The sequence below is a fragment of the Mauremys mutica genome, chromosome 10, assembly GCF_020497125.1.
Source record: "Mauremys mutica isolate MM-2020 ecotype Southern chromosome 10, ASM2049712v1, whole genome shotgun sequence".
Lineage (NCBI taxonomy): Eukaryota > Metazoa > Chordata > Testudines > Geoemydidae > Mauremys > Mauremys mutica.
The window spans coordinates 1,185,158-1,208,617 of NC_059081.1; the positions used below are offsets into that span (position 1 = coordinate 1,185,158).

Here is a 23,460-nt window from a genome sequence, read left to right on the forward strand (position 1 = left end):
GCTGCCTCCGATTCCCCAGGCAGCCCGGAACTGAACCCCCCCCCAGCCGCCTCCCTGCCCCCGCCGCCTCCTCTCCCTTTGTCCCGTTTCCCCCCCACTCTCCCTTCCTTCCCGCTCAGGTACGGGGCCGCGGGCCGCTCAGCCGCTGTAACGGCTTTAGAAGGGCTCTTTCCGTAAGTCTCTCATACAGAACTAAACTAGGGTTGTGTGTCAAGGAAATAAGGTTTTAAAATGTTTAAGAAGCTTCATTTAAAATTAAATTAAAATGCAGAGCCCCCCGGACCGGTGGCCAGGACCCGGGCCGTGTGAGTGCCACTGACAATCAGCTCGCGTGCCGCCTTCGGCCCCCGGGCCATAGGGTGCCGACCCCTGAGTTACAGGCTCAGGTATCATCCCCCAAGTGAAGTCACCCCTGCTCTCCCATCCCCCCGCTCCCTACTGCGTCACACAGGGTCTCTGGCTGCCCTGTGGGCCCCACGTGCCAGGCTTCGCTCTGTCTCTCACTGCACGGCGCGGGGCGGGGTTAGGTAGCTGCCTTCCCATGTGGGTCTATGGGCCGTGGGGCAGCACCCCTCTCCCCACCCCCAAGGGCCTGACCTGCTCTCCTCACCCAGGTTCCCCCCCGTTCCCAGCCCAGGGGGCGCCTGCCAGCCTGGTGTTTTAACCCCACAAGGGCCTGTTCCATTTCTGCTGCGATTCCGTGTGCGGACGCTGACCGGGACTCGCCGTGGGCCGGATTCCTTCACCTCCTGCTCGGGGAAGGTCTCGCGGCCAGATGCTGTTTGCTGGCCCCTGCAGCCATCCCAGCCCCCCCCGAGACTTCACACTTTAACGCTGCAGGGGCAGGTCAAGGATGGTGCAGATGCGACAGCCCCCTCCCAGCACACACACCCCCGGCCCGGGGGGCTCATGGGGCTGGGCAAACCCAGCCAGACGCCTGGCCTGGACCCACGGGGGGCGGCTGGCTTCAGCTCGGCTGGGCTGTGACACCCCAGGGAGGTGGTTTCTGGGCTGGGCCGAGCCAGGCAGGGGCTGACGCAGGGCCTCGTTCAGATTTAGTGTCTGTCTAGGGAGTGGCTGGAGGGGCCCAGGGCCCGGCCTGCAGGGGGAACTGAGCCACGCACGGGCTGGGGTCAGTCACCTGCGCTGCAGCCGGGCCCGTCCCGCCAGGCCCAGTCGGTCCCCAGCTCCCGGCCGGGCCCGTCCCGCCGCTCCACTGGCCCCTCACAGGATGATCTGGTTCTTGAAGCTGCGGCTCAGCTCCTTGTGGGGCAGGACGATGGAGTTGAGGATCACGACCTCCGCGGGGATGGTGACGTTACAGCCTGCGCGGGGAGACCAGAGCCACTGTCAGCTGGGGGACCCCGCAGGGAAATCCCAGCTGGGGGACCGAGGCTGCCCCCCACCCCACAGCCTGGGCCAGGGGAGCGGGGAGGGGTCTCACTCCTACCCAGGATGGTGATGGAGGGCGTGAGCCTGCCGTCCCTGAAGAGGGTCTCGCTGTCCATTCTGGCGTAGGGGTCGTTGGGGTTCGGGTCACTGGGCGTCCCCTCAACCCGGGCCCAGCGCCCGATGGTGCTGTCCCAGCCCACGATGCTGTTGAGCACACAGGTGTGATCCTGGGGAGAGGGCAGCACAGGGTAAGGGGGGCACCAGCCCGGCCTCCGGGTGGGGAACCAGAGAAACGAGGGTGGCCGCAGTAGTGGTGTCCTGTAGCTGGGGGGGGGGCTGGGAGGAGAGCCCAGGGCTGGGCTAGCAGGGGCTGCGGGTCTGGAGTGAGGGGTCCCACCAGGGCCAGGCTGGCAGGGGGCTGTGGATTGGGAGTGAGGGGCCCTGGCAGAGCTGTTGAGGGGGAGCCCAGGGCCGGGCTGGCAGGGGGCTGCGGGTCGGGAGTGAGGGGCCCTGGCAGAGCTGTTGGGGGGGAGCCCAGGGCCAGGCTGGCAGGGGGCTGCGGGTCGGGAGTGAGGGGCCCCAGGGCTGGCCAGTGCGGGGTTTGTGGGGCCTCGGCAGTCGGGGAACACAGGACACGGCTCCAGGCTGCACACGCCTGTGTGGGGCCCGCCCTACCTGCAGCGACGCCCCGTGCAGGATGATGGACTCACGCACACGCACGCCGGCTCCCACCGTCACCCCCTTCCCGATGGAGACATTGGGGCCCAGCTGGAGGGAGAGAGCAGGGCAGGCAGTGAGCAGAGCCCCCCAGGCTGGCCCCGAGAACCCCCCCCGGCCCCGCACTCACCACGGCGCTGTGGTCGATGGACGCCGTCGGGTGGATATACACATTCCCTGCAACACAAACAAGGGTGAGGGGACGGCAGGGAGAGGAACTGGCCAGAGCCCAGCCGCAGCCCCCGCCCTGGAGCCCCCCCTGTGCCCGGCAGGGTGAGCGCAGGGCTCTGCGAACAGCGGGCCCAGGCCGAGGGGCCGTGCGGGGGAGGGTACCTCGGATGGTGGGCCCCCCGGGGCCGTCTGGGGCCAGTCTCTCCGGGTGGCACTGGCTGTACTGGCTCAGGTAGAGGCGGCTGGCGTAGATGGCAGAGCTGGGGGGGAAGGTGCCAATCAGCAGGGCAGGGAGCGTCTCCTGCTGGGGCCGGCAGCGCTGTCCAGCCCTGCCTAGCAGAGAGGCTGCTCCTGAGCTGAGCTCAGCTCCAGCAGCTCCCCACAGTACAAGGGACGCTCCCCGGGGCCTGCCCTGCCCACACCCACCCGGCCGATTTGATCTGGCTCCAGAAGCCGTCGGTTTTGTAGACGTAGAGTTTGCCGCGCCCGGCCAGCGCCGTGAAGACGTCCTGCTCCAGCCGGATGACCTCGGCGCGCTGCCAGCCGTTGGGGCTCTCCTCCCTGCCAGGTGAGACGCACGGGGTGAGGGCTGAGCCGGGATTACTGCCCAGCAGCGCCCGAGCGACAATCCGCCAGGGCTCGGGCTGCAGCAATGCCAGCTCCCGCTCCAGCAGCCAGGGCCCCTCCCAGCAGGCCACAGGCGCGGGCAGCGGCTCCAGCACTTGCCACCTGCCCCTTTTGCAGAAGGGCAGAGGGAGCCACCGAAGGTCACACGGGGTCATGGCTGCTCTAGGGAACCGCCTGGCAATTGCCGTGAGTCAGATTCTGCTTGGGCCCAGTGGGGCGGCACCAGCTCCGCTGGCAGCTGGCGTGGCCAAGCCGAGGGCTGCCCACTCAGGGGCCTGGGCAGGGACAGAGCTGGTAGCTCAGGAGAGCCTCGTAGGAGCCAGCCCCCCAGAGAGCCAGGGAGCACCCCGAAGAGCGACACGCCCAGCGTCAGAGCCCCCTCCCGCCCCAGCAGGGGGCGCTTCCCGGGGCGAGAGGGTTTCTCCTCCGCCCTGAACTCCCATCTGTGCCCCCGCCCAGCTGGCTCTCCACACGGGCAGCCCTTTGGGGCTGGGCTGCGTGACGCAGCAGTGCAGGGAGCTGGGGGGCCCAGGGGTACCCCGAATGCCCAGGAGCCCAATGCCAGCTTCAGCGGAGCAGCAGGTGGGAGCTGGCGCTAAATGCCCCACGCAGGCTGGGAGGGGGCGACAGACACTTACCCAAGGCAAGTGCCCCTGGCGCAGGTCAGGCAGCGAGTGAGGAGGAGAGAAGGTGGGAAAAGAGAGAGAGATGGAAGATGAGTGTGGTGGCTGCAGCCCCGGGCAGGGGGCCGGGCTGGGGGCACTCACAGGAGAAGCTCCTGCTGGGTCCTCTGGAAGACCTCGCCGATGTGCTGGAAGATGGCCGGCGTGAACAGGTAGATGCCGCAGTTGATGATCTCGCTGACGAAGGTGCTGGGTTTCTCCACGTAGTGCAGGACCTGGGGGGCGAGGGGCCATGAGCGCCCCAACCCGGCTCGCCAGCACCAGCCCACCGGGCGCCGGCTGGGGCCATGCTGGGAACCTCTGCAGCGGGGCCACAGCACACCGACGCCCCCGCCCCCCCCAGCTGCCCCTTACCTCACACGTCTCCGTGTTGGCCACGATGCAGCCGTAGTTCAGGGACTGCTTCCTGTTGGCCTGTGGAAAGGGGACAGCGTCAGCGGGAACCTGGGCAGAGGGGTCGCGGGGCTCCCAGCCGGCCCCCCCTCACCGTGGTGCCCAGCATGAGGAAGCTGTGCGGGTCTCCACGCTGCTGCTGGAAGGCCAGCATCTCCGGCAGGGGGAACTCCGAGCACACGTCCGCGTTGAGGACGAAGAAGGCCTCGGGGCAGCCTGACAGGATCTGGTCCCGGAAGTGGTAGATGCCGCCGCCCGTGCCCAGCGCCGCGTACTCCTGCAGGTACCTGTGTGATGAAGCAGGAACTTTCTTAATCTTTTGTCTGAATACGGTGCGTGCCTCAGTTTCCCCTGTGTGCTACTCCAGTATCTAGGTGGTGGGACAGGGGGTGTGACTGTTGCAGGGACCCCCAGAGGGCAGCTGTGACCCCGACTGGCTGCCTGGGCACAGAGAACAGCCGGACACCCTATATCTCAGCAACTGACCGCCGGGCCCCTCCCCGCCAGAGCCACCGGAGGGGCTGGAGACCAGAGACCAGGGGCCCTGTTTGCCCGGGAAGGAGACAAAGGCCGCAGGGGGGCAGCCGGGGGTGACCGAGGCTGGGCTGCTGGAAGCGAGTCAGTCGCCTGGTTTGGGATGTGGGGCTGGGAGGGGGGATGCTGGGCCCTGGATCCCGCCAAGCTGGACTTTGCTGCAGGTCCCTGATTTCTGTGCTCACAAGCTCTGTCCTGTGCTGGGTTCCCAGCTAAGAACCCGTCTGTGTCCCACGCTGGCTGGAGTCACGGCTGGCTGCCGAGTGGGGGGCAGGGCCCTTTGGGGGGGCGGGTGGGAGGCTCCCCAGGGGTCAGGGGACTCGCTGTGGGGAGCTCCCGGGGTGAGCAGGGGGCTGAACGCTCCGAGGTCAGAGCCAGGAGGCGCTGAAGCCGGGCAGGCTCCTTGCCCTGGCGAGTGGCCCCGAGGGGAGACGCTGCCCCAGAGTCCTGGCTGGCGTCACTCAGCGCGGTGCCCGAGCCCCCAGCCCGCAAGTCTGGGACAATGTGCAGAGCCAACTCAGAGCATGGTCAGAGTCTTCCCTACTCTGGCAGTGTGACCAACTAGGGGGTTCTCTTGTTTTTATCTTGTTTTCCAGGGTTTGCAGGCAGGGGGGGTGGGCCTCAGATTCCCCGGGTGTTACTGGTGTAACGAGGGGAGGGGAGAGGGAGTTTGTTGGGACACAGGACCGGAGAGGGACTCGGGACCCCGGCCCGGCCTGGAGGATGGAGACCCCAGCGACTGGTGACCTGGGGACCCGGCTCAGGAGTCGCAGCCGGTTCTGGCCAGTGGGGGACAATGGGCTGCGGGGAGAGGACCCCGGTGACCTGACCAGCCGGTTCCAGCCAGAGGGGCCAGAGGACAGGAGAGGGGAGAGGGGGCCCAGGCGACCCTGTTTCCCTGGAGAGAAGACAATGGACCGAGGGGGCCTTGGGGCCTGGGATCTCAGATGCCCAGCTGGGAAGCAGGGGGGCTCGGGGCTGGAGAGGGGGAGCAGGCAGGGCCAACCTGGAGGCAGGAAGATGGGGGAATGTGCTGGGCTGGGGGAGGCCAGGCCGGAGGCGCTGAGTTTCCTGTGCTGGGTTCAACGCTCAATAAACGCTCCTGTGTTACGCTGGGGGAGAGTCAGTCCGGGCTAGAGAACGGGGGGAGGTGGAGGCCCCGGGGGCCCAGAGCGAGGGGATTCCCTGAGGGCCCCACGGCACAGACAGATGTGCTAAGGCTCAGGGAGGTGCGGCTCCAGGAGGCGGAGGGGTTAACCCCCTGAGAGAGAGTGAAGGCCCGAGAGGGGCTGTCGTACTGAAGGGAGCTCCCCCCATGGACCGCACGGAGCCAAGAGTGGGCGCGACCTGTGAGTCCGTGAGCCGCAGCACCAGTGCAGCCTTGGGACCGAGAGGGGGACTCAGGACAGCTGTCCCAGGCCCCTCTCCTGGGAGCAAGACCCGAATGGCAGGGGAGGGCTCAGCGAGTGTGGAACAGAGCAGGGGAATGACAGCAGCAGACGGGGACCCTGTTGCCCAGGGCTAGGAGAGCTGCCTGGCCACACGGGGCTGGGCTCAGGAGCAGGTGGGGGTAGCCCGAGGGCGCTAGAGCAGGAGGCCACCCAGATGCCTCAGGCTCCAGAGCTGATCCCGCCAACTACAGGCCACAAAGCCCGACTTCAGCACCAGGCAAAGAGGAGACGACGCCAGCAAAGAAGAGAATTACCAGACCCAGAGATGGACACGGATTGTGGGGCAGTCACCACAGCGTTTGGAAGGGAGAGCAGGCCTCACCCAGCTGTTCGAATTCTCTGAGGGCTCAACAAGTGTGTGGACAGGGGGGATCCAGTGGATAGAGAGTTTCCGAAAGCCTGTGACAAGGTCCCACACCAAAGGCTCCCCAGCAAAGTCAGCTGTCATGGGATAAGAGGGAAGATTCTCTCAGGGATTGGTAACTGGGTAAATGACAGGAAACAAGGGCAGGAATAACTGGTCAGTTCTCAGAATGGAGAGAGGGAAATAGTGGTGCCCCCAGGGGTCTGTACTGGGCCCAGTCCTATTCCACATAGTCATAAACGATCTGGAAACGGGTAAACAGGGAGGTGGCAACATTTGCAGATGATACAAAACTACTCAAGATAGTTAAGTCCCAGGCAGACTGTGAAGAGCTACAAAAGGATCTCACAGAACTGGGTGACTGGGCAACAAAATGGCAGATGAAATTCAATGTTGATAAATGCAAAGTAACGCACATTGAAAAACATCATCCCGACTACACATATACAATGATGGGTCTAAATTAGCTGTTACCACTCAAGAAAGATCTTGGAGTGACTGTGGATAGTTCTCTGAAAACATCCGCTCAATGTGCAGCAGCAGCCAAAAGAGCTAATAGCACATTAGGAACCATTAGAAAAGGGAGAGATAAGAAGACAGAAAATATCATGTTGCCTCTCTATAAATCCATGGTGCATCCACACCCTGAACACTGCGTGCAGATGTGGTCGCCCCATCGCAAAAAAGATCTATTGGAATTGGAAAAGGTTCAGAAAAGGGCAACCAACATGATTAGGGGTGTGGAACAGCTGCCGTATGAGGAGAGATTGATAAGACTGGGACTGTTCAGCTTGGAAAAGAGACGACTAAGGGGGGATATGATAGAGATCTATAAAACCATGACTGGTGTGGAGACAGTAAATACGGACGTGTTATTTACTCCTCCTCGTAACATAAGAACTATGAAATTATTAGGTAGCAGGTTTGAATCAAACACAAGGAAGTATTTCTTCACACAACGCGCAGTCAACCTGTGGAACCCTTCGCCAGAAGATGTGAAGGCCAGAACTACAGTGAGGTTCAAAAAAGAACTAGAGAAGTTCCTGGAGGACAGGTCCATTAATGGCTATTAGCCAGGCTGGGCAGGGATGGGGTCCCTGGCCTCTGTTTGCCAGACGCTGGGAATGGGCGACAGGGGATGGATCACTGGGTGATTCCCTGTTCTGCTCATTCCCTCCGGGGCACCTGCCACTGGCCACTGTTGGCAGACAGGACACTGGGCTGGATGGACCTTTGGGCTGACCCAGTGTGGCCGTTCTCCCACCCAGCATGGAAAGTCCCCAGCCATGGGCCCCAGGCAGGGGGCTCCTACCCACCCACCTGATGGGGATTTTAAACTCCTGCTGTGCAGACACCAGGAAGCGGCTCAGGGCTTCGTTGGGCTGGTAGAAGCCCACAAGGAGAATCTCCTTCATGCTTGGAACCTGGGGGGCAGGACACAGCGAGGTTAGGTGAGAAGAGAGCCCATCCCCCACCCCAGGTGACACCTCGCCCTGGCCCCACTATGGGCTCAGGTTAGAATCTACCCCGATTCTAGCTGAGAGCTGTGGTGCCAAACGACCCTTGTCCCCACACAGGTGGGTCCAGCCCTTGCATGCGGCTGGCGCGTTACCTTGGTGCAGGCCTCGATGTGGTGCTGGATCATGGGCACCCCGGCCACTGGGAACAGCGGCTTCGGGACTTCGAAGGACAAGGGCCGGAAGCGAGTCCCTGCGGGGAGGAACGAGGGGCTGAGGGGACAGCAGGCACCTCGGGCTCCCCGGCCAGGCTGGCTCAGTGGCACTGAACAGCCCCCGGAGATCGGGTCGTCTCCTTCCCACCACCAGACTGGTAGCCAGGAGCTTTCGCTGGCCGGCCGCAGCGCCCGCTCCATGCACCAGGGCCAGGCCTACAAGCCAGGCGGGAGGGCACGAGGCAGAGCAGGCGCTGGGAGGGGCCGAGCGGGTCCTGGGCAGGACTCTCGCTGCGCTGTGGGGCAGAGCCCAGCCCGTCCCCTGGCGCTGGGGGCACAGGGCGGGGGCGGCTCTCACCTTTCTGCGGCCCCCCGATGAGGATCACGGCCTTCAGCATGTTCACGGACCCTGCACGGGAGACAGACCGGCTCAGAGAGCCCCACGCCCCACACGGCCTGCCCCGGCCCCCACTCAGCCCCCCACTCAGCCCCCGGCCCCCTTACAGGCCCCGCCCGGCCCCCCACTCAGCCCCCGGCCCCGTTACAGGCCCCGCCCCCCAACCCCCCACTCAGCCCCCGGCCCCGTTACACGCCCCGCCCCCAGCCCCCCACTCAGCCCCCGGCCCCGTTACAGGCCCCGCCCCCCAACCCCCCACTCAGCCCCCGGCCCCGTTACAGGCCCCGCCCCCCAACCCCCCACTCAGCCCCCGGCCCCGTTACAGGCCCCGCCCCCCAACCCCCCACTCAGCCCCCGGCCCCCCACTCAGCCCCCGGCCCCGTTACAGGCCCCGCCCCCCAACCCCCCACTCAGCCCCCGGCCCCGTTACAGGCCCCGCCCCCCACCCCCCCCCTCAGCCCCCGGCCCCGTTACAGGCCCCACCCCCAGCCCCCCACTCAGCCCCCGGCCCCGTTACAGGCCCCGCCCCCAACCCCCCACTCAGCCCCCGGCCCCGTTACAGGCCCCGCCCCCCACAGTTCAGCGCATCCGCCCGGCCCGGAGCAGAGGCCGCAGCGCGGCGGGTCCCGGGGCCGGGGGGGTCCCGCGCTGCCCCCCCCCGTTACCGGGGTGACTGCGCCTCTCGACCTGGCTCCGCGCTGCTCAGCGCCTCCACTTCCGGCCACGTCAGCGCCTCGTCCTCGCGCGGGGCCTGCCGGGAGCTGTAGTTCCTGGGGGCGAGGCTCACAGCCGGGGGGGGTTGGGTCAGGTGGGGGGCGGGGTGGGGCGCACAGCCGGGGGGGTTGGGTCAGATCTGGGGGCGGGGCGGGGCGCACAGCCAGGGGGGGGGTTGGGTCAGATCTGGGGGCGGGGCGGGGCACACAGCGGGGGGGGGGTTGGGTCAGATCCCGGGGAGCAGGGTGGGGCGCACAGCGGGGGGGGGGTTGGGTCAGATCTGGGGGGCGGGGCAGAGCAGGGTGCACAGCTGGGGGGGTTGGGTCAGATGTGGGGGGCAGAGGCACAGGTGGGGGCCCAGGCTGACGGGCCCCCGGGCGTTAGAAGAGGGGCTCCCCATCACCCCCTGCCCCAGGGCTCTGCAGGGATTCGGCCCCAGCCCAGGACAGCTGGAAGCAGCTGTGACCCCTAGGCCCTGGAGGCCCCGTTGCCCCATGGGTGCCGGGTGGGGCAGGCCTGCCGCCCCACCCAGGCCCCGGGGCTCCCAGCGGAGCCAGGCCCGGCAGCCGGGGGTGGGGGACGGGGACGGACGCGTCCTGAGCGTGTGACATTGCGAGGGGCTGGCAGGCTCCCAGCCAGCGGCAGGGACAGGCCCGTGGCCAGCGCACCTGTCAGCAGCGCGGCCCCAGGGACCCAGACAAGCCCTGATATGGTCAGGCAGGGCTATTAATACCCATGACGGCAGCAGGCTGCTAGCAGCCCCGTGGGTGCCCAGGGAGCAGCGCTGGGGAGGGAATCAGCAGCCGCTCAGCGTGGGAACTTGTGGTCAGATTCCCTGGTTTCATGCTGGCTGCTTTACCCACCCCGGGGCACACGCGCAAAACAACCGGCATGGACGTTGCACTTGCCTCCAGTCTCCTGTGCCCCAAATTTCCCCAGCCACACCTCATCCCGCTCACGTCTGCACCCCCTACCTCCCCTGCACACGTTCCCCAAATCACCCCTCCTCCCCAGGCCCCTTTGTGCGTGGGGACCCCGCCGTCGAATCCCCCCGGCAAGGAGTGCCACAGGCCGACTGCGTGGTGTGAAGAAACGCTCCCTCCTGTCTGCCTTAAACCGTCTGCCTGGTAGCGTCACTGGGTGCCCCCGGCCCTCGTGGTATAGGAGGGGAGAAATAACGCTCCCGAGTCGCGCTCTCCTCACTAGTCACGATCTAGAGCCCTGTCACATCTCCCCTCCGCTGGCTCTTTTCTGAGCGGAACGGTCCCAGGCTCCGTATTCTCTCCTCCCACGGCAGCCGTTCCATCCCCGCGTCGTTTCTGTTGCCCTTCGCTGAACCTTTTCCACTTCTGGTCTCTCTTCTTTTGAGATGGAGCGACCAGAACTGTCCGCAGGGATCAAGGGTTTATACAGGGGCATTATAATGTCACTGCTTGTGAGGGGGTGCGGGAAAGACGTTACCAGCTTTGCCCGTTACTCTGGGGTGCGCTCATTTAGTAGGGTTACTCTGGGGGGGGTCTGTGCGTTTATCCACGTGCTGCTTGTGTCACGTGTGTTCTCACCCGGAGCTCTGCTTCCCCTGCTGCAAGCCCCCTCCCAATGGAGCTGCCTGCAGGACCTCGGCTCCCCCGGGCTGGGTTCCTCCAGCCCCAGAATCAGACAAACAGACACCCCCCCCCAGAGCGCGTCTGAGAGGACCGGGTCAATCAGCGCTCCCAAGCTGACCCCTCATATGTCCCTGGGCTCAGCAGGCTGGTCGAGCAGCACCTCCAAGCTGCCACCCTCCTATGTCCCAGGTCCCTCTCCCCACTTTCACGTTACAATTGTTCTGGCTGGAACCCACTGGATGAGCAAACCCCACAGGGTTTCTGGGCGCCAGAGGGATCTTCAGCTGAGGTCCGAGGAGCGTCGCTGCAGAGCGAATGAGGAAACCAAAAAACACCCACGACCAGGAGAGAGAGAGAGGGAGAAGCAACCAGCTTAACCATGACAGTTATTTATTGCCGGTAATAACCGTAGGGGAGCCAACAAACAACGCAGGGATAATATTCAATCTAACTTATAACTGGTCACACAAGTCAGGGTCAGGGGGCGACACCTAGAGAGAGGGAGCGAGCTGGGTTCTCACCACCCCGTGGAGTTTGAATCAATCGGGGGTCCCAGGTGGGATCTGGTGGTGGTAGCTGGGGGGCCGGAGTGCTGGAGACAGGCAGAGCCCCCAGCCCGATCAGGCAGGAGAAGATGACGTCCCAGTGGAGCTGATGCAGATTTTGGATCCTGGCAATGGGCGGTGCTCCATAAGGAGTGTCACTATTTTGGATCCCAACCAAGGATTTCTGACTAGAATTGGGCTGGTAACTGCTGAGCTGGGGGGGTGCAGGCGGGTTCATTGACATCAGGAGCAGAGATCCCCCCATCATGCCGTGCTCCCTGCTTCTCTGGTCCCACAGTTCAGTGCGGTTCTCACCTTGGAGTCTCTGGTCTCCAGTCTGTAGCTAATGGAGATGCCTCCTTGTCCCATCTCCAATACAAATGAGTCTAGGGGAGTTCAGGGCCACCCAGAGGATTCAGGGGGCCTGGGGTCGGCGGGTCATGGGCCAGAAGGACCCCCTGCTGCGGGGCTTCGGGGCACTTTGGTGGCGGGTCACGGGGCGGAAGGACCCCCCCGCCGCGGGGCTTCGGGGCACTTTGGTGGCGGGTCACGGGGCGGAAGGACCCCCCGCTGCCGAATTGCCACCAAAGACCCAGAGCAGAAGAAGCTCCAGGGGCCCAGGCCCCGAGAGAGTTTTCCGGGGCCCCCGGAGCAAGTGAAGGACCCTGCTCCAGGGGCCCCAAAAAACTCTTGTGGGGGCACCTGCGAGGCCTGGGGCCTATTGCCCCACTTGCCCCCCCCCAGGCGGCACTGGGAGAGTTCCCTCAATCCTGTCACCCTTGTCCCAGGGGTTTAGGTGGGTCTCCCCAGGCCTTGTCATTGCTTTTTGTAAGTCTTTCTTCTGCTGCAGATTTGGTTCAAGCAGAGGCTGGGGGGGGGGGGCTGTCAGACAGGCTGGGTGCTGCGCCCTGGCTCCCGAGAGAGAACACACAGCTGACAGGTAACATTACATGAATCACTCCGAGTTCTGCACTAATACGCCAAGTAAGGAATCTGTTTGGCTAAAAAACATTTCCTGAATCTTGTTCTGTTCTCTGTATTGTTACAGCCAGACTTGCTGACGGGTGTTTTGAAATAAATGACCAAAATAATTGAAACTGGCGTGATTCGATTGTGTTATTTTGACAAATAAAATATGCAGAATTTTGCAGAATTTTAAAATATTGTGCACAGAATGTCTAATGTTTAGTGCAGTAGCAGCGTATAGAGTGGGGTCTCGGCTGAACACTAACGATGCCCTGGTACTTAATACCATTGTGAACTGTCTGTGTTAACGCGCCGAGAGGCACTGGGGATCCTCGCCGCTACGCGGCTGCCCAGGCAGGGGCCGGCACAGCGCTGTGTCTGGCTCCTAGCTTTCCCGTGAGCCGGCGCAGGGCCGGGCGCGAGGGGCCGGGTGTTTCCAGGCCGGGGCGGTCACTGGGCCGGGCGTGAGGGGCCGGGTGTTTCCAGGCCGGGGCGGTCACTGGGCCGGGCGTGAGGGGCCGGGTGTTTCCAGGCCGGGGCGGGCACTGGGCCGGGCGTGAGGGGCCGGGTGTTTCCAGGCCGGGGCGGGCACTGGGCCGGGCGCGAGGGGCCGGGTGTTTCCAGGCCGGGGCGGGCACTGGGCCGGGCGCGAGGGGCCGGGTGTTTCCAGGCCGGGGCGGGCACTGGGCCGGGCGTGAGGGGCCGGGTGTTTCCAGGCCGGGGCGGGCACTGGGCCGGGCGTGAGGGGCCGGGTGTTTCCAGGCCGGGGCGGGCACTGGGCCGGGCGTGAGGGGCCGGGTGTTTCCAGGCCGGGGCGGGCACTGGGCCGGGCTGTGCGTTTGTGTCTCTAAAGGAACAAGGGACCCGGGGGTGTCTCTGGACCTTGCACAGCTCCCAGGGTGGAGAAAGCTGGGGACCGGGCGTGTGTTGGGGTCACCCAGGCTGGGCCTGGCCCCCGGCTGGAGCGACACACACTCACTGGGGCCGGGGGGGCTCTGCGTGCTGCCAGGCTGGCTGTGAGCGGCCCGGGCAGGGAGCTACGACAGCAAAGCGTCGTGAGGCAGCCGGGGGGGGGTCACAGGGCAGGCGGTGAGCCCCCCCCGCCCACGTCTGGATGGCCCCGCGATTGGACTGTGACCGGGCCGCCAAACGAGGTCTTGCCCCCAGCTGTTCAGATGCCCCGTCACTGGGCACGTCTCAGGATCCCCAAATGCAAACGAGCCCCAGTGGTCCCCGACTGAGCAGGAATTGATTGACTGACCCAGTGGTGAGTTGCAGGGGGATTTTCGGAGAAAAGCTCCAGTTCTCGGCAATCCGCCCCACCAGCTCCCGGGCGTCCTGGGACCCGGCTCGCTGCCGCTTTGAGGGACTCCTCGGATTGGAGATCGGGACGGGGCCTTTTCTGCCTTCGTGCCCGTCACTGGGGCGGGGATTCCAGCGACACCCGAACAGCCACGAGCACAGCAGCCTGCGCGTGCCCCACGAGCTGGAGCGGGCACGGGGCCAGTGGCCATGCCCACAGGGCACACTGCGGGGGCAGGGGCCGAGCCTGGCTGCTGTTCACACCCGAGGGGGGACTCCGGGGGGGCCACGGGGGCTCCGTCTGGAGGCTCCTGCTCCGACTGGGAATGAAGCGACGCCCCCGACCCCACATTCTGCTGGGCCCCCATGGCCGACCCAGGAGCTGCTGGGATGCCACAGTAGGGGGCGCACTCCCCACAGAGTGACCACTGACCCCGCATGGCCGAGGTGGCATCGGGCTGATTACGGTGAACCTGAAGTCATCAGCCCCCCGTCAGGTGGCAGCCCCAGTGCCCCGGCCCAAAGCCAGCCCTGAGCATTACCCTGCAGCTCACTGAAATCCTGCTCCAGTTTCACTGGGCTACAGGCTTCCGCCTCACTTCCTGTCTTAAACCGTGTCATGTTCTTGTTAAACAGTTCCTATGCCCCACCCGACGGGGCTGCACCTCAGCGCCAAATGAGAGACCCTTGTATAAACAGACCCCACCCCAGAGGTGGCTGCACCTCAGCGCTAGCTGAGGGGCTTGTGACGCAGGAGGGAGCGGGGTGGACTGACCTGGGACTGTCTGCGTGGGGGAGGGGAGAGCAGGGGGTGACTCTAGGGGAGGGACGGGACCTGAGCCTGTAACCTGAGCCAGGAGGGGGGGTGGGGGGAGTCGACACCTTTGCCTGGGAAGCTGGACAAAGGGGCGGGGAAGGAGAGGGGAGCCTGCTGGAGTGGGGGAGGGGGGGTTTCAGTTCTGGGCTGGCTGGGAAGAGGCAGGAACCCCAAGTCTGGGGTCTGAGCTCCTCGCCCCCCAGAGGGACCGGGCTGAGGGGTCCTGGCTGTACCTACAAGCCCTGCCTGGGACCGCGTCCCTGTCGGCTAATAACCCTCCTGTGTTACAGGCTGGCTGAGAGCCCCGGGGAATCGCAGGAAGTGGGGGGTGCAGGGCCCTGACTCCCCCACACTCCGTGACAAGACCCTTGTATAAATAAACAGACCCCCCCACACCCCACCCCAGAGGTGGCTGCACCTCAGTGCTAGATGAGGGACCCTTGTATAAACAGACCCCCCCACGCCCCACCCCAGAGGTGGCTGCACCTCAGTGCTAGATGAGGGACCCTTGTATAAACAGACCCCCCCACGCCCCACCCCAGAGGTGGCTGCATCTCTGCATCAGATAAAGGCTCCTTGTGGAAGTGGCACCTGCATCTCGGTGCTGGAGGAGGCTCCCAGCCCAGTCAGCGGCTCAGTGCCACGGGCAGGTCCCAGGAGCCGCGTGGTGGGGAGAGGCTGGCCTGGGGTGACCGGGGCAGGATTCGATAACGAGATGGAACCTGCCAGACGACTACTGGCGGGTGGGGCAGGATGAGCCGGGGGCCGTGGGGCAGGGCGTGCTGCCCCCCCAACCCGCCTCAGAGCTACAAAGCAGGGAGCAGAGACACGTCACCAAACAGCAGCAGCCCCTTTATTGAGCCCAGCAGCGAGTGGAACTGAGTCTGGTGCAGCCTGGAGCCCTCGGTGGGGACGAACCAGAGCCCAGGGCCCCACCCGCCTCGCCCCGGGGAGCTGGTGGCTGTGCCAGATCTGGCACCATTTAACAGCCGGCCCATGTCCCAGGGCGGGGGCAGCCTCCCTCCGGGGTCTCTGCTGGCTGGTGCGGGAGCCGAGCCCCGGGTGCGGGAGGTGCTGGCGCTGGCGGGAGCAGGGTCCGTGCCAGGGGGGCCGAGCCCCGGGTGCGGGAGGTGCTGGCGCTGGCGGGAGCAGGGTCCGTGCCAGGGGGGCCGAGCCCCGGGTGCGGGAGGTGCTGGCGCTGGCGGGAGCAGGGTCCGTGCCAGGGGGCCGAGCCCCGGGTGCGGGAGGCGCTGGCGGGGTCCGGTGACAGCGATGTGTGGGCAGCGGGGTCAGAGCACGTCCAGGCGGGCGAAGGACTCGTCTGTGCCCAGGCTGTTCTCCACGAAGACCTCGTACTTCCCGGCGTCGCTCGCGGCCACCCGCTTGATGGTGAGCGTGGTCGAGTTGCTGCCGATGTCGTAGAACACCCTGGGGAGACGGGCCGGCCGCACGGAGACAGGTGAGTGCCCAGGCTGGAGACCCGGAGTGCCCTGCGACCCGCCCCGAGCCTCCCGGAGCTGCACCCGTGCTGGGCGCCCGCACCCGGGCCGGGGACCCGCCCCGAGCCCCCCGGAGCTGCACCCGTGCTGGGCACCCGCGCCAGAGCCGAGTCCCCCATGTCTGAGGCCTGGCCTGATCCCCGGGACCTGGTCGCTCCAGACAGCTGGCCCAGGGTCCCCCTCCCCCGCAGGGCGATGGCGGGGGTCAGGCCCCCCTCACCTGTCATCCTCCTCGATGTCCTCCCCATCCTTGGCCCAGCCCACGTCGGGCGCCGGCTCGCCGCTGATGTGCGCCGTCAGGGTGACCGTGGCGCCTTTCTTCGCCTTGGTGCTCTCCGGCCCCTTCTCGATCTTGGCAGGGACTGGGGGGGACGACACCGTTAGACGGGGGAGGGGCACCTGAGCTGAGCCCCCCGCCCGGCAGCCAAGGAATGGGCAGAGGCAGCGGGCACAAGCCCAGCACCGGGACCCCCGGCCACAACCAGCCTGGGCTGTGCTAACGCAAACCCCAGGGGCCCCCTGTGCCAGGGGTCGGACGGGGGGGGGGGGGATGTGCCCGGGGGCTGGGGGCAGGGAGGGGGACGTGCCCGGGGGCCAGGGAGGGAGGGGGATGTGCCTGGGGGCTGGGGGGGGACGTGCCCGGGGGCCGGGCACAGAGGGGGGCTGCCCCCGCCCAGCTGAGGGGCTCATGTCTGAGGGTTTGCAGTGGGCTCTGGGCAGCGGGAGCGTCTCCAGTGTGACCCTGCATAGAGCTGTGGCCCCTCCCTGGGGCGGGGGCGGGGGCAGGGGGGCTGCTGGGGGTTGTGCAGGGCTTGGGAGGCACCTCAAGGAACTGGGGTGCAGAACAGAGGGTGCAGAATGTGGGGAAAAGAACAGGGGGTTCTGGGGGCGCAGAACAGAGGATGCACAGGGGGTCCCAGGGACACAGAAAGGGGCAGGTGCAGGAGAGGTGCAGGGGGGCCCGGGGCACAGAACGGGGGTCCCGGGGGCGCAGAACGGGGGTCCCGGGGGCACAGAACGGGGGGTCCCAGGGGGCGCAGAACAGGGGTCCCGGGGGCACAGAATTGGGGACCCGGGGGCGCAGAACGGCCGGTCCCGGGGCACAGAACGGGGGGTCCTGGAGGCACAGAATGGGGGTCCCGGGGGCGCAGAACGGGGGGTCCCGGGGCACAGAACGGGGGGTCCGGGGGGCACAGAACGGGGGTACCCGGGGCACAGAATTGGGGGTCCGGGGGGCACAGTCCCGGGGGCACAGAACAGGGGGTCCTGGGGCACAGGCCCGGGGCACAGAACAGGGGTCCCGGGGGCGCAGAACGGGGGTCCCGGGGGCACAGAATGGGGGGTCCCGGGGTGCAGAACGGGGGGTCCTGGGGGCACAGAATGGGAGTCCCGGGGGGGCAGAACGGGGGGTCCCGGGGGGCAGAACGGGGGGTCCCGGGGGCACAGAACGGGGGGTCCTGGGGCACAGAAGCCCGGGGCACAGAATGGGGGGTCCCGGGGGCACAGAACGGGGGGTCCCGGGCGCAGAACGGGGGTCCCGGGGGTGCAGAACGGGGGGTCCCGGGGCACAGAATGGGGGGTCCCGGGGGCACAGAACGGGGGTCCCGGGGGCACAGAACGGGGGGTCCCGGGGGCACAGAACGGGGGTCCCGGGGCACAGTCCCGGGGCGCAGAACGGGGGTCCCGGGCGCGCAGAACGGGGGTCCCGGGCGCTACCTTCCACCAGGATGCGGGCGGAGTCGGCGCACTCCCCGAAGGGGTTCTTCACGGAGATGGTGTAGCGCCCCAGGTCGGCCAGTTCGCCGTCCCGCACCACCAGCGCCACGATGTCGGGGTCCTCGAAGACGTAGCGATACTTGGGCCCGTCCTTGAGCTCCTGCCCGTCCTTGAGCCAGCGGATGAAGGGGTCGGGGAAGGCGCTGACCCGGCACTCCAGGCGGGCGGCGCTGCCCTCGATCAGCATCACGTCCTTCAGCGCCTGCAGCACCCGCGGGGGCCCCTTCTCCTTCAGCTCCTTGCGGGACCTGGCGGGAGGCGCTCGCGTGGGTCCCGCTGGCCCCCCAGATCCCCCCGGCCCTCCCGAGCGCCTGGGGCCTCCCCGCACTCCACTCTCCCACGGCCCCCCAGTCCCGCCGGCCCCCCAGATCCCCCCGGCCCCCCAGTCCCCCCAACCCCCTGTGCCTCCCCGCACTCCACTCTCCCACGGCCCTCCAGTCTCCCCTGAGCCCCCGGGGCCTCCCCGCACTCCACTCGCCCAGAGCCCCCTGCACCCACCTTGCCCTCCATCTCCCTGCCACCCCCAGGTTCCCCTTGCCCACCAGCCCTCCTCCAGCCCCCCAGGTCCCCCATGGTTCCCTTGCCCTCCACCCCCTGCCCACACCCCTGGGCTCCCCAGCACCCGCTCCAGCCTCACCCTGTGCCCCCCGCAGCCCAGCAGCCGGGAGCGCCCAGAGCCCCGGCCCCGTGGCGCCTGGGTGCGGCTGCAGAGCTGGGCACAGGCCCCATGTTACAGCTGGGACCCCCCCCCCGCCCCCTCACCTGTGTCCCCGGTAGGAGGCCTGGATGCGGATGGCCGCGTTCTGCACCTGTGGGTCGTTAATGTCCAGGGTGCAGCCGGGGGGCGGCGGGGCCACCGCCTTCTTGGGGGCCGCTTTCGACATCTGCTGAGGGAGAGCCTGGGTGGGACCCCAGAACCCCCCAGGGTCCCCCTTCCCTCAGGCACCCCCAGGGACCCCAGAACCCCCCAGGGACCCCCTTGCCTCAGGCACCCCCAGAACCCCCCAGGGTCCCCCTTCCCTCAGGCACCCCCAGGGACCCCAGAACCCCCCAGGGACCCCCTTGCCTCAGGCACCCCCAGAACCCCCCAGGGACCCCCTTCCTCTGGGGACCCCCAGGGACCCCCAGAATGCCCCAGGGACCCCCTTCTCTCAGGCACCCCCAGGGACCCCAGAACCCCCCAGTGACCCCCTTCCCCTGGGGACCCCCAGGGACCCCCAGAATGCCCCAGGGACCCCCTTCTCTCAGGCACCCCCAGGGACCCCAGAACCCCCCAGTGACCCCCTTCCCCTGGGGACCCCCAGGGACCCCCAGAATGCCCCCGGGACCCCCTTCTCTCAGGCACCCCCAGGGACCCCAGAACCCCCCAGGGACCCCCTTCCCTCAGGCACCCCCAGAACCCCCCAGGGACCCCCTTCTCTCAGGCACCCCCAGGGACCCCAGAACCCACCAAGGGACCCCCTTGGGCTGGGGACCCCTACAAACCCCCTAGGGACCCCAGAAGGCCCTGGGACCTCCTTCCCCAGAAATCCCTCAGGGACCAAACCCTAGAAACCCTTCCCCCCTAAAACCCCCTGGAACCTCCCCAGGGACCTACTGCCCCCAGCACAGGGAGCCGAGACCCTCAGGGACCCCCTGCCCCTTCCTAGAGCCAGCCGGGAGCAGGGTGGAGCTGCCCAGCTGCCCCCCATCAGCCCGCAGATCCAGCCAGACATGGGGCGGGGCCCTCGGCTCCCATGGAGCTGCTGTGTTTGCCCCCCTCCCGCCCCGACCCCAAGATCTTCCTCCAGCCACGGAGCTGGACGTCTCGCTGCCCCGTCCCCCCCGCCCCACCAGCCGCTGCCCCGTCCCCCCCCCACTCCCGCCCAACCCCCCCAAGCCGCTGCCCCGTCCCCCCGCCCCACCCCACCCGCTGCCCCGTCCCCCCCGCCCCACCCACCCCACCAGCCGCTGCCCCGTCCCCCCCACTCCTGCCCAACCCCCCCAAGCCGCTGCCCCGTCCCCCACCACTCCCGCCCAACCCCTACACTGACCCCCATCTCCTCTCTGCCCCATCCCCCCACTGCTCCCCTTGCTATCCACTTACTACCATCCCCCATTGCTCCTGCCCCCTCACTGCCCCCCACCCCCTCACCACCTGCTGCCCCTGCCCCCGCACTGTCCCTTCCCCCCCCCACCAGACCCCAGGCTGCCCCAGCCCTGCGTCCTGGGGAATGGCCCCACCCCCCTGAGGTTTGGTGCCCCCACCCCGGAGTCCTGGGCAGGGCTGGGGCCGGTGCTGGGGGCTGAATGCCCTGGGTCCCTGCTTCCTGGGGGGCTGGCTCTGCCCCATGGGGGGATTGTGCCCCACTGGGACTCCCTGGGACAAGTTGAGCTGTGTCGCCGTGGGGCAGGCAGCTGTGGGGCGGGGGCACAGGGGGCAGGCAGGGGCTGCCCAGGTCTCTCCTGCGATGGGCGGGGGGCACTTACCAGGGCGCGCCAAGAGCTGCTGTCGGGGCAGGAGGGGACTGGCCAGGCCTGGGGAGACTGGAGCATCCCCACCCGGCCTGGCTTTATACCCCGGCCAGGGCGGGGCGCCGGGCCCCCGGGGCAGCTTCGCCCGAGCCCCCGGCTGCATTCCCTGCCCAACCTCGCCTTCTTTGGCCAGTCGGGGGCCCCCCCCCACGCCCCAGCCCTGGCCTTCCTTATATAGCCTGGCCATGGCTACCGGCGGGAATTGGGGCTGGCCGGATTGCAGCCTGTGCTGGCTCATCGCATACCGGCCGTCCACCGGGACCCCCCGCAGCAGCTGGGCAGCCCTGGGCCGGCTCTGCCGGCCACGTGTGTGTGTCTGTCTGCTCCCCAACCCGTCCTGCACCCCCCGGCCAGCCAGCCCGGCTCCCCGTCCCCCCCTGCACCCCCCAGCCAGCCAGCCCGGCTCCCCGTCCCCCCCTGCACCCCCCGGCCAGCCCGGCTCCCCATCCCCCCCTGCACCCCCCAGCCAGCCAGCCCGGCTCCCCGTCCCCCCCTGCACCGCCCGGCCAGCCCGGCTCCCCATCCCCCCCTGCACCCCCCAGCCAGCCAGCCCGGCTCCCCCTCCCCCCCTGCACCCCCCAGCCAGCCCGGCTCCCCGTCCCCCCCTGCACCGCCCTGCCAGCCAGCCCGGCTCCCCATCCCCCCCTGCACCCCCCAGCCAGCCAGCCCGGCTCCCCGTCCCCCCCTGCACCTCCCAGCCAGCCTGGCTCCCCGTCCCCCCCTGCACCCCCCAGCCAGCCCAGCTCCCCGTCCCCCCTGCACCCCCCAGCCAGCCCGGCTCCCCATCCCCCCCTGCACCCCCCAGCCAGCCAGCCCGGCTCCCCGTACCCTGCTGTACCCCCAGCCAGCCCGGCTCCCCGTCCCCCCCTGCACCCCCCAGCCAGCCAGCCCGGCTCCCCGTACCCTGCTGTACCCCCAGCCAGCCCGGCTCCCCTTCCCCCCCTGCACCCCCCAGCCAGCCTGCCTGTCTCGACGTCCCCCCTGCTCCCCCCAGCCAGCCCGGCTCCCCATCCCCCCCTGCACCCCCCAGCCAGCCAGCCCGGCTCCCCGTTCCCTGCTGTACGCCCAGCCAGCCCGGCTCCCCGTCCCCCCCTGCACCTCCCAGCCAGCCCGGCTCCCCGTACTCTGCTGTACCCCCAGCCAGCCCGGCTCCCCGTCCCCCCCTGCACCTCCCAGCCAGCCCGGCTCCCCGTACTCTGCTGTACCCCCAGCCAGCCCGGCTCCCCGTCCCCCCTGCACCCCCCAGTCAGCCTGGCTCCCCGTCCCCCCTGCACCCCCCAGCCAGCCCGGCTCCCCGTCCCCCCCTGCACCCCCCAGCCAGCCAGCCTGGCTCCCCGTCCCCCCTGCACCCCCCAGCCAGCCCGGCTCCCCGTCCCCCCCTGCACCCCCCAGCCAGCCCGGCTCCCCGTCCCCACCTGCACCCCCCGGCCAGCCCGGCTCCCCATCCCCCGCTGCACCCCCCCAGCCAGCCTGGCTCCCTGTCCCCCCCTGCACCCCCCAGCCAGCCCGGCTCCCTGTGCCCTGCTGCACCCCCCCAGCCAGCCTGGCTCCCTGTTACGGAGTGTGGGGGAGTCAGGGCCCTGCACCCCACTTCCTGCGATTCCCCGGGGCTCTCAGCCAGCCGGCAGGAACCCCGTCTGCCGTAAACACACAGTTAAGGGTTAATTCCTCTTTGCAGAGTGACTTACCTTGGACACCAGGCGGGTCACGGAACTATCAACCCCCAGAGGCCCAGGTGGCTGGTGCTCAAAACTGGCCTGTCCCCAAGTCAGAGAACCGGGTCCAGCCCTTCCGAGGCCTGGCCGGATATTACAGGCGATTTGTACCACACTGCGGCCAAATGCCGCCCCACTGACAGACCTGAGCAGAGACCCAGCCAGATGCAGTGCACTGGACTGACGAGTGTCCCAAGGCCTTTAACCAGCTTAAGGAGACACTCATGTCAGAGCCCCTGACGTCGACAGAGGCGTCCGAGCGGGGCGTGGGGGCAGTTTGAATGCAGGAAGGACCGGATCAAGAATTCCATCCTGTCGTGTTTCTCAGCAAGAAACTGGCTGAGAGGGAAGCCACCGGGCAGTCAGCGAAAGGGAATGTGGACGCGCTGGAAGAGCTCCGCCCGTACGCCTGGGGACGGCGTTTCCAGCTCCAAACCCACCATGCTGCGCTGAAGCGGCTTCACACCACCAAGGACAGTGTCAAAAAACTTCTTCGGTGGAGTTTAGCTCTCCAAGATTTTGGTTTTGAAATTCAACACATTTCAGGAGCTTCTAACCATGTGGCTGATGCCCTCTCCCGTGAAAGTTTCCCAGAAGCAACTGGTTAAAATCGGCCTTGAAGTGTGAAAAATCTTGTTAGTTTTTACATAATCCGTAGTATATGTAAAGGTGCATGTGTCTTATTAACTCTAAAGTTCTAGGCAGAAATCACAGCCAGTGTGGCCCAGCTCTGTCTATGATTGGGGTGCGGGGGGGTGTTGTCATAAACAGACAGTTACGGGTTAATTCCTCTTTTACCTGTAAAGGGTTAAGACGCTCCCATAACCTGGCTGACACCTGGCCAGAAGGACCAACAAGGGGACAAGATACTTTGAAATCTGGAAGGGGGAAAAGTCTCTTGTCTGCGCTGGGCGTGTGCTTTTGCCGGAGACAGAGAGAGGAGCCATCCCGCTCCCATAGGGCAGTGAGTATTTAGAGAAGGAATCTGTAGGTTACTTTTATTTCCTTGTTTGTGAGTTCTTCTGCAACTAAGAGGGAGGCTAAATTTGGGTTCTTTGCATAATTTTAAAGTTTTGCCCAGAGAGAAACTCTCTGTGTTTTGAATCTGATTGTCTGCGAGATTATCCTGCATTCTAATCTCGCAGAGGTTCTCCTTTCACCTTTCTTCTTTCATTCAAATTCTTCTGTTAAGAACCTGATTAATTCTTCGCTGTTTTAAGACCCAAGGGGTTGGGTCTGTGTTCACCAGGACGAAGCGATGAGGGGATATTCTCAAGCCTTCCCAGGGAAAGGGGAGTGGGGGCTTGGGGAGGATTATTCTCAAGCAGCCAGAAAAAGGGGGTTAGGGACTGGGAGATATTTGGGGGAAGGCAGAGTGGCTCTCCCTAAATATTTGGTTAACGCTTGGTGGTGGCAGCGACTGTTAACCTAAGCTGGTTAAAATAAGCTTAGGGGTCTTTCATGCGGGTCCCCACATCTGTACCCTAAAGTTCAGCGTGGGGAGGGAACCTTGACACAATCTGTGACAGGGCTGCCCGTGGGAGCCAGCTGAGGTCACTCAATCAGGGTGAACTGCAAACCAAATGGGGCAGACAAACCCCAAA

The 23,460-nt window shown here is 66.6% G+C and overlaps 2 protein-coding genes across 5 annotated transcripts; both read right to left on the reverse strand.

Moving 5' to 3' along the window:
- Positions 1-326: 326 nt before the first annotated feature.
- GMPPA (GDP-mannose pyrophosphorylase A) lies at positions 327-9,165 on the reverse strand. 4 transcript variants are annotated; one of them, XR_006572234.1, is made up of 14 exons: positions 9,067-9,165; positions 8,363-8,413; positions 7,945-8,042; positions 7,653-7,756; positions 4,078-4,270; positions 3,945-4,004; positions 3,675-3,805; positions 3,546-3,560; positions 2,707-2,841; positions 2,443-2,540; positions 2,240-2,286; positions 2,103-2,160; positions 1,451-1,619; positions 327-1,325 (listed from the first exon to the last, which is right to left on the reverse strand). XR_006572234.1 is itself a non-coding variant. In XM_044978535.1 (14 exons), the coding sequence occupies exons 2-14, from the start codon at positions 8,400-8,402 to the stop codon at positions 1,225-1,227; spliced, it is 1,284 nt and encodes a 427-aa protein (XP_044834470.1). In that variant the 5' UTR covers positions 8,403-8,413; positions 9,089-9,140; the 3' UTR covers positions 330-1,224. The 4 variants fall into 4 exon arrangements, 3 of the variants coding, with proteins under 3 accessions (XP_044834470.1, XP_044834469.1, XP_044834471.1); XM_044978535.1 differs by having other exon boundaries at positions 330-1,325; positions 2,068-2,160; positions 9,089-9,140; XM_044978534.1 differs by having other exon boundaries at positions 331-1,325; positions 2,068-2,160.
- Positions 9,166-15,542: 6,377 nt separating this feature from the next.
- SPEGNB (SPEG neighbor) lies at positions 15,543-18,511 on the reverse strand. The gene is made up of 4 exons (XM_045031983.1): positions 18,390-18,511; positions 17,568-17,875; positions 16,072-16,213; positions 15,543-15,780 (listed from the first exon to the last, which is right to left on the reverse strand). The coding sequence occupies exons 1-4, from the start codon at positions 18,509-18,511 to the stop codon at positions 15,642-15,644; spliced, it is 711 nt and encodes a 236-aa protein (XP_044887918.1). The 3' UTR covers positions 15,543-15,641.
- Positions 18,512-23,460: the final 4,949 nt, after the last annotated feature.

What these genes read in the sequence shown, in the direction of transcription:
- GMPPA (XM_044978535.1), bottom strand. Translation starts at nt 8,402, where the DNA reads ATGCTGAAGGCCGTGATCCTCATCGGGGGGCCGCAGAAAG. An exon ending in CGGGGGGCCCACCATCCGAG is followed by an intron (nt 2,287 to 2,442) that starts GTACCCTCCCCC and finishes TTTGTGTTGCAG; the next exon opens with GGAATGTGTATATCCACCCG. An exon ending in TGCACGGGGCGTCGCTGCAG is followed by an intron (nt 1,620 to 2,067) that starts GTAGGGCGGGCC and finishes CCCTCTCCCCAG; the next exon opens with GATCACACCTGTGTGCTCAA.
- SPEGNB (XM_045031983.1), bottom strand. Translation starts at nt 18,511, where the DNA reads ATGTCGAAAGCGGCCCCCAAGAAGGCGGTGGCCCCGCCGCCCCCCGGC. An exon ending in GCCTCCTACCGGGGACACAG is followed by an intron (nt 17,876 to 18,389) that starts GTGAGGGGGCGG and finishes GCCTCCCGCCAG; the next exon opens with GTCCCGCAAGGAGCTGAAGG. An exon ending in GACATCGAGGAGGATGACAG is followed by an intron (nt 15,781 to 16,071) that starts GTGAGGGGGGCC and finishes CCGTCTCCCCAG; the next exon opens with GGTGTTCTACGACATCGGCA.